General features: G+C 35.6%; 1 protein-coding gene across 1 annotated transcript; it reads right to left on the bottom strand.

Moving 5' to 3' along the window:
* Positions 1-2,377: 2,377 nt before the first annotated feature.
* Positions 2,378-7,760, bottom strand: LOC110915578 (MLO-like protein 8). Its single transcript, XM_022160303.2, has 15 exons — positions 7,406-7,760; positions 6,682-6,739; positions 6,397-6,608; positions 5,413-5,529; positions 5,191-5,251; positions 5,018-5,106; positions 4,817-4,891; positions 4,643-4,731; positions 4,503-4,552; positions 4,127-4,167; positions 3,876-4,049; positions 3,737-3,772; positions 3,584-3,651; positions 3,444-3,504; positions 2,378-2,893 (listed from the first exon to the last, which is right to left on the bottom strand). Exons 1-15 carry the CDS (start codon positions 7,532-7,534, stop codon positions 2,540-2,542), a joined length of 1,614 nt encoding a protein of 537 aa, XP_022015995.1. The 5' UTR covers positions 7,535-7,760; the 3' UTR covers positions 2,378-2,539.
* Positions 7,761-8,115: the final 355 nt, after the last annotated feature.

Genomic DNA, 8,115 nt, shown 5'->3' with positions numbered 1-8,115 from the left:
GTATTCTTAATGTTATTTGTTTTTTTTATAAAGTTTACATCTAAATGTCATGTAAACGCACATTGAATACCATATTTTAGTTGAAAGTTGAACACGAAAATAAAAGTACAAAATCAATAAACATTTATCAATATTTTTGTTTACCCGTTATAAACAATTTTGAAATAAGTTACACCCGTAACTACTTTAGTTTAATAAAATAAATGTTTACTTCTAGCTAAAACTTTGAATTTTATTTATTATTGTTAGGTAGTTAAGAAAATAAATAAGAGATAAGTGTGAAATATAGATGGCTTAATATCCTCTCATTGAATTTCTAATTAATGGGACACTTTTGCTGCAAAAAGCTAAAGAATAGGTAAACAATTTTTCTACGTGAAAATCTATCTCAAAACTTTGAATTTTATTTATTATTATTAGGTAGTTAAGAAAATAAATAAGAGATAAAGTATGAAATATAGATGGCCTAATATGATGACAAGTGTCCTCTTATTGGTTTCTTTTATTATATAGTATAAATATAGTATAAATTTCGAATATTCAATTTCATATATAATCATCTATACAATTAATTACTAGCCTAAGACCCTGCGAGTTTCGCGGGTAGCTTAACACACAAATATACAACTTTAAATTGTTGAAATAATCCTTTGAAAGAAATAAACGTTCAAGTAAGGAAATCCATCTCTCTACCCGCGGGTACGTAATGTATCAAACGAAGTTAGATTCAATCTAACTTTAAAAAATTAAACTAAAAATAAGGTAAGGCATCTAAAGTTTGTTGAGTTTCGAATCAAACCATATACCAAGTAAGATGACAGATGTTGAAATAAGCGATTACGGGTTCTATAGCCCAAGGTTCAAATTATGTCATTAAATAAAATAAAAAGACATGTTTTCAAAAGGAAAAAACCCATTAACGATTTTCGATTATTATAAATCTATTAAAGATTTATCTATTGACAAAATAAGTAACTGATCTACACAAACGGATATCAAAAGAATTAATTAAGTGTGGATTATCTGTTTTGTTCTCCAATTCCACTGCTACCCTTCACCTTATTTCACATTTTGATCTGACCTTGCAATACCTGTCACAACAAAAAGTACGACATTTACAACATATCTTCTCAAAATATTAACAATTGCTTTGGACCTGGAACAAACCCATGCTACTGAATCATAACTTACATTGTGTTCCCGAATCATGAGAAAAAAGAAACACCGGTGTGAAAAGAATTCATAAGGCCATGTGGTGTGGTTGGAAATTCTGAAGTGTGGAACTAAGGTGGCCAAAAGTCATGCGTAGGACACCGCGGCGTCATCTCTAACCCGTTTGACCTGGTTCTTGTTTGGTTTGTTCTAGGTAGAATCTGAAGGAGTTTGGATTGACAGGTTACTCAGGTGGTGAAATTTTTCGTGTTACAGAACTAGCAACCGAGTTGTTGAATCGAGGTGTTTCGTTGTTTGCAATAACCAACTTAAGGTATGTGTTTCTACAACACCCTATGGATGTTTTGTTTCTGTATAGTTTGCATCTAGACTTAGGGGCGAAGTATAGAAGGGGCGGGATGGGACACCGACCCCCCGAACTTTTCGCTCGGTAGTGTCATATATGTAGTTTTCGTATAGAAATTTTTGGGTATATACGTTTTCGACCGCTCCGTCATTCGGGTAAAGCTTCGCCACTATCTAGACTCCTAGTAGATGATCCAAAGTTATGGTTTAGATATGTTCATACACACGTTTCCGTTGCATTAAATTTTATAACACACGTGTATGAGAACAGTTTAGCACCACCCTTTTTTAAAAGGTGTACTAATGGTTTCTTTACATAAGTTGTTAGACCAAACCTAATGCAATGCATTTGACGTGCATTTGTTACATGGATGATGAGTTGGAGGAGAGAGAGTAAAAATGTTCTTGGGTAAGTGCATGTATTTGTAGAGAGAGAATGAAGTTTGTGAGTAGTGAAGTCTTAAATGAAGAAAAGAGAAAGGAAAGACACTGAATATGGAGATGATGTGTAACCCGAAAAATACCGACACGTATAAATCATCATCATCATACTCAGTAAATCCCACCAATAGCATACATAAGGTAGGGTCTGATGAGGGTAATATGTAGACAGCCTTACCTCTACCCCGTAAGAATAGAGAGACTGCTTCCAATAGTACCCCCGACTTGATAATAGTTTTGCATCAAGCGTTGGACATAATGCACATAACATTCATCAATTAAGACAAAGACCGATTAGTGCATCTGCTCCCTTGTCTTTCGGATATCAACGCCACCACATAAGATGCATGATTAATCATCCCCTCTTTTAACGTTATTTTCACGAAATTAGTAAAATAACGTTAAAATTAGTGCCCTGTATTATCGGATCTAGTAACTTTATATCACTAAAAATGATATAGACAATAGAGAACGTATTAGACACTCATGAACTGTGATTATAATATGAAAAGAATTATACGTTACTATAAGCGGGAAATATAGCCTCCAAATACGGACTAAATTAACCCATCGTCTACTTCTATGACGACAATGGCATAGGCTTATCAAAAGAGAAATCATCTTCGTTCTTCATGTTTAGATCGCGCTGTCTAGGAGTACTAGAATCGATCTTGTTATCCGTCTGGTGATCGACCTGTACGTTTATTAAGTGTGTGGCAGATTGTTCTGGTGAAAAATCAGCCCCTTCGTACCCCATAGATTGCGGGGAGTGGCCAGTAGTCTTGAACCGGCTAGGCGATGACACCACAGATCGCGGGGAATTGCTGCCTACGCTGCCGCCTCCACGCTTTTTCTTCACGGCCGCCATCCGCCAGTTCTTCAAGGCTTTGGATGTTTGTTCATCAAAGATGGATTTTTTCATGTGTGATCCCATCTAAAAAAGAATGATCAAAAAATTAATTTATATTAATTCGACTGTTAGTTTCAATGATCTTGGATTTTTCGGCATCCACCGCGAAACAATGTATTATATACGAGTGGAGTAAATTACAAGTTTTGTCCTTTATGTTTGTAGCAAATTGCAGGTAGTGTCATTTGTCTTCAAAACTGGCTGGTTTTTTACTTAATGTTTCAAAACCTTACACGTTTTGTCATTTACGCCAAACCCAGTTAGAAATTTCAGTTAAATGATGTCACTTACACCGCACATGAGCGTAGAATAGTCTTTTCCCCTTGACAACGATTGAGGGTTTTAAATGGGGGAAATAGAACCGGCAGGGGAAAAGACTATTCTACCCTCGTGTGCGGTGCACGTGACATCATTTAACTGAAATTTCCAACTGGGTTTGGCTTAAAGGACAAAACGTGTAAGATTTTGAAACATTAAGTAAAAAACCAGTCAATTTTGAAGACAAAGGACACCGCCTACAATTTGCTACAAATAAAGGACAAAACTTGTAATTTACTCTATACGAGTGTTATACCTGGGATACAAGGGCGTATAGCGGAAGTGTTATGTAGCTGCATAATACAAGTACCCCGAACCTATGATAACCGGAATAAAATTAGTTTGGTTGAAGAACTCAGGTTTTTTCATAGAGAAATTGCAATCTTAGTATCTTACCCGATAAGTAGTTTCACGATCACGAGTTTGATATTATCATGAAAGCAAGAACCGATCTTGTATTCATACTGCACAAGCAGAAAACGCGTGTTACTAATACCAGTAGTTTAAGAAAAACCGCAATAAAGATTGAGGAAAGTCATTGAACGTTACCCATATCCAGAAGAAGTATGTTATCTGAAATGCATTCTGTGAGACCAACAAAACCAATAACAAGAGTTAAGATTTAGATGATGGTATTCATTCGGATATACCACAAAGTCAAATGATAGAACCAAATTAGCATGCTTACCTGAAAGAGAACAAAGTGAATAAGATGTAGCATTAAATGAGGTTTCGAGAACCAAAAATATTTGTCGGACGCTTGCACGAGTGGGATCCCTTGAACAACCGCGTGTCTTTCAGTGATTTCAAGGGCCATTTTGGTCAATATAGCTTGAAGTTTTGTTCCAACTGCTAAGATAACCTACAAAAACCATGTGATTTTATGCATTTTGTTCCCAATTATCCTCAAAAACATAAGAACTTTTGTGAGACGCTTACAATCAAAGGAAGTATTGATGCCCAAAACATCGCTTGCCATCCTGCAAATATCATAGTTTCTCAGTCAAAAACTTGTAAAATTACAAGATATAAACAAAATATCAAGAGGGTGATAACTTGTATTTTCACTTCAAAGATTCAAACATAGCACTATTCGGTATTCAAATTCGAGATATTTTTTTCAGTATTTTCTTGCCTAAATGTTTCAAGACATGGAATCTATGCACACCTTTCGATAATTATCGTTCCTTTTTTTGCCACCAAGAAAGTAACCCTCTTCGACTTTGAGGTTATAGAATCACTCGTTTGACAATCAAAAGTCAACAGTTGACTCTTTCCTAGAGAAAGACTACTAAGGCAGTAGTAATAGGCTTACCACTAACATTGAGGAGCAAGAAAGTCACAAAGGATGCCCAGAGTATGGGACTGCACACAACACAATGTAAAAGAGTCGAACATCGTTAGTCAATGCAGATCTTGAAGAACAATGTTGCAAAGGAAACTAATTTTCCATACCTAATCCCTACAACCACTTGGAAATCGTCCTCTAGTGACCTCTTAATATACTTTTGGAAGTTAAATTTACTCCCACGAGCTAAATGAACCTATACCAATAGAAACGATAACAATTTAAATCGAGGCAGGAAAAAAAAGTTTAATCGAAGTAGAATAATATAACTAAAAACCCACATTTATGAACCCATTTCGCACGGTCAAGTAGTCAGACTTGCTAACGGACCTGAAAAACTGTCGAAAGAAACATCCCTACAAGTAACAATTTACGTTTTAGTTATGATCAAATCTTCATAAATAAACGAGCACACTGTTGGTTCTAAATGACCAACATGAAAAACAAGGTGTGACTATGGCCTCAATTCGTCAAGTACTTACAATGTAAAAGAAGAAACGAGATCTAGTCCAGAAACTTGTATGAGCTTTCACAAAAGACGTCTCGTGGGTAAGCCTGAATCTTGTAGGATCTGTATATCATTTCACCTTGGTTCAAACTAGTGGAAGAAATTATGCAGAAAACGCAAAAACAAAAGACATAAAAGTGATTATACCATTGGAAAATTCATAGTTATGGGATGAAGTTTCCTCTTCCCATTGCTTCCAGCCACGGATCTGCGTATATGAATAATCATGAAGTCATAACCGAATACAGTTTTTTGCCAAACACCCTAAATTGATAATCAAACATACACCCAAGCATCCTTAGCATAGAAAGAACAAGGAAGTAAAATGACAACTTGACCAAGAGTCAAACGACTTTAATGTCATTGTACCTTTAGCCTTCCAAGAGCCATAGTAACAGCACTGTAAGCCACATGTAAAACAGCAAGAAAGAATATAAGTATGTGCAGTTGGTGCAGTCCATCAACGGTTATTATCGGTACTTTACCCTGTCAAAATATGGGAAAATTACAATCAAGTATGAATTGGTTCTTAAAATTATGTTCTTCGGATAAGTATTGTTCATGAGAACTGTCGCGTATCAAAACTAGTAAAAAGGTGGTTCGACCATCAGGTATTAGACTCTCTCACAGTTCCTTTCTTTTCCCTTCTCTAAAATGAAACTCGGGAACAAAGCGTAAGGGTAATTAGTGATAGTATCGGGTAGATATTGAAATATTGTGGTCTATATAAACCACATCTTATGTGACCCTAATTACACAATTACAATCTAATACAATCACAACCATTGGTTTATCCATGTTTTTGCTCCGGTTTTGACTGGCTTATAGGTCAAGTCGTGAGCAAAACCGTTAGTAATAATTTTTAATCCTTATAAACCAAACCAAAACAAAATCGTATGAAGAATGAAAATAAATCATACTGTTACTACATCTTGGCTACGGCTTCGTTTCACTATTTGTGCTTATTGGGCCTTCGCAACAAATTTTGGCATGAGTTGGGTTGACCCAATATTTGACATATTAATTGACATGTATTGCGAATTTCTTTTTGGTGAACATGGGAATCCTTAGCGAAAACTCACGGCCCCACCAATACCTGCAAACCAGTGGGGCCACGTAAAGCACAACTTACATAGGCAAGTGGCCTTTAAGGAATATGTTACATAGTATCATATTATTGATTTTGATATAGGTTTTTAACCGAATCCTTAAACCGGATCATTCAGTATGGTTTGGAGGAAAAACAACCCGTTTGAAAAACAATGACCGGGTTAGTTGGTTTCACCGGTTTAAACTGTACCATAAACACCCTACCGATCATGAAGAACATTTGCATATTCAAATCAAAATTACCTTTTCACAAGTGGAACTCAAGGATTCGGCTAAAGTTCTACGCCCATCATTCGAAAGAAGCAATCTGTGGCTCACTTCTCCTCCTTTCTCAGATTTATTCCTCGCCGGACATGGCAGCATTGTATCAGCTACTTTATCGGGGATGCATATTTTGGCAATGTAATATTGACTAAAAGTCAATATTAACGAAATAAACCCCAGAACCATCAATTCTACACATTCCCAAATGATCAAATTTTTAAATCAACAACTTAATGGTCAATGTCAATAAGAAATATCATTTACCAGCTTTAACCTTCTCCAATGCTTCAAACATAGCTTTCTTCCGCTTTTCTGTGAAAAACTGAATGAAAGATTCATATTATCTAATTGCAAATGATGAATTAACCCATAAAACTCACTGAAAATAAAACACAAATTTGTGAAAAATGCAAAAAAGGTTTATAAACTTTATATGCAACATTTGCATCTAAAGGGTCAAAGGGTGTCTACCTACGTAGTCGAGTGATGCATAGTAATATTATGACCCAGAGATCTACGAACGTAGTTTTTAAAATACTTAGTTTTGCTATTCAAAAAGGGGTAGCGGCGCAGCTTGTTGCCTGTTTACCATCCATCTCGATGTAAATTCATAACATTAAATATATATATTCTAACTGACCTTAAAAAAAACTTGTTTGAATTCATATATACACTATTTTTAAGAAAAAAAAAATGTAGGCTAAATTTAGAAAGATCACCACAAAACAAATGGTACTAAGAGGGTGTTTGGGATTACGTTTTGAAGTGATTATTTGATTATTGCATTTGTAAAACATAAATAATCTAAAAAGGTGTTTGGATGAAAAAGTGATTATCTGCCTTCAAAACGCAGTTTTAGATAAGCATGTACCTACATGCTTTTTCAAAACGGGAAAACGCAAAATCTATTTTGAAAACGCATAATCTATTTTGAAAACGCAACACCAAACAACCCTAGAAGTGAAGGAAAATTAGGATAAATACCTACCTTTCCAAGTTTGTGAAGAAGCTTCTCCAAAGCAATGGAGATAATGATGATGATGGTACAAACTCCAGCAACGGCCCAAGTGGGAGTTTGATCAAGTTGTCGTGTACCCTCACTCGTATCTCCCGCCATTTTCAAACAAAACAGTTAGATATACGATTTTTTGATGATTTAGAGAGCAGAACTAATTAAGGTTTATGAATGAGACATTGGTTTTACATGTATGAATGAATTAGTTGGTTGAAAGAAAAGAATATGATTAGTTTATTGGTAGTGATGAAGTTGTGATCGAGCAGTAATGGCGGAGTGTTCGGAGTCGGTGGAGAATAAATTATATGTGGATGGATGGATGGATGGATTTGAATATTATAGCCGTCTGGTTGTATAAGATGTGGAAGCTTCGCTGGGTTACAATGGCAGTACCGAATCAACCTCGCTTTGACTTTCTTCTTGTAATGGAGAATGTTGCTTACATCGCCCATGAGGTTCAAACAAATGCAAAAGGGCCCTTATTATATGTTGGTGGAATAATTCCCACTAAAAAGGTACGAAGCTAGGAAATTTGGTTAATTTTTTTCATTGAATGCTTTGTATCCGTGATAATCTTATTTCTTTCGATGAAGAAGAGATCCACCTTCTTATCTTTTGACAGATGGTCAGAACTTCATCTGGGTTCGAATCTTACTGAGAGATCCACTAGAGATCAGAAATTG

This window comes from Helianthus annuus, chromosome 16, assembly GCF_002127325.2.
Source record: "Helianthus annuus cultivar XRQ/B chromosome 16, HanXRQr2.0-SUNRISE, whole genome shotgun sequence".
In the NCBI taxonomy this organism is placed as follows: Eukaryota; Viridiplantae; Streptophyta; class Magnoliopsida; order Asterales; family Asteraceae; genus Helianthus; species Helianthus annuus.
This window is presented reverse-complemented; position numbering and strand designations above follow the sequence as displayed.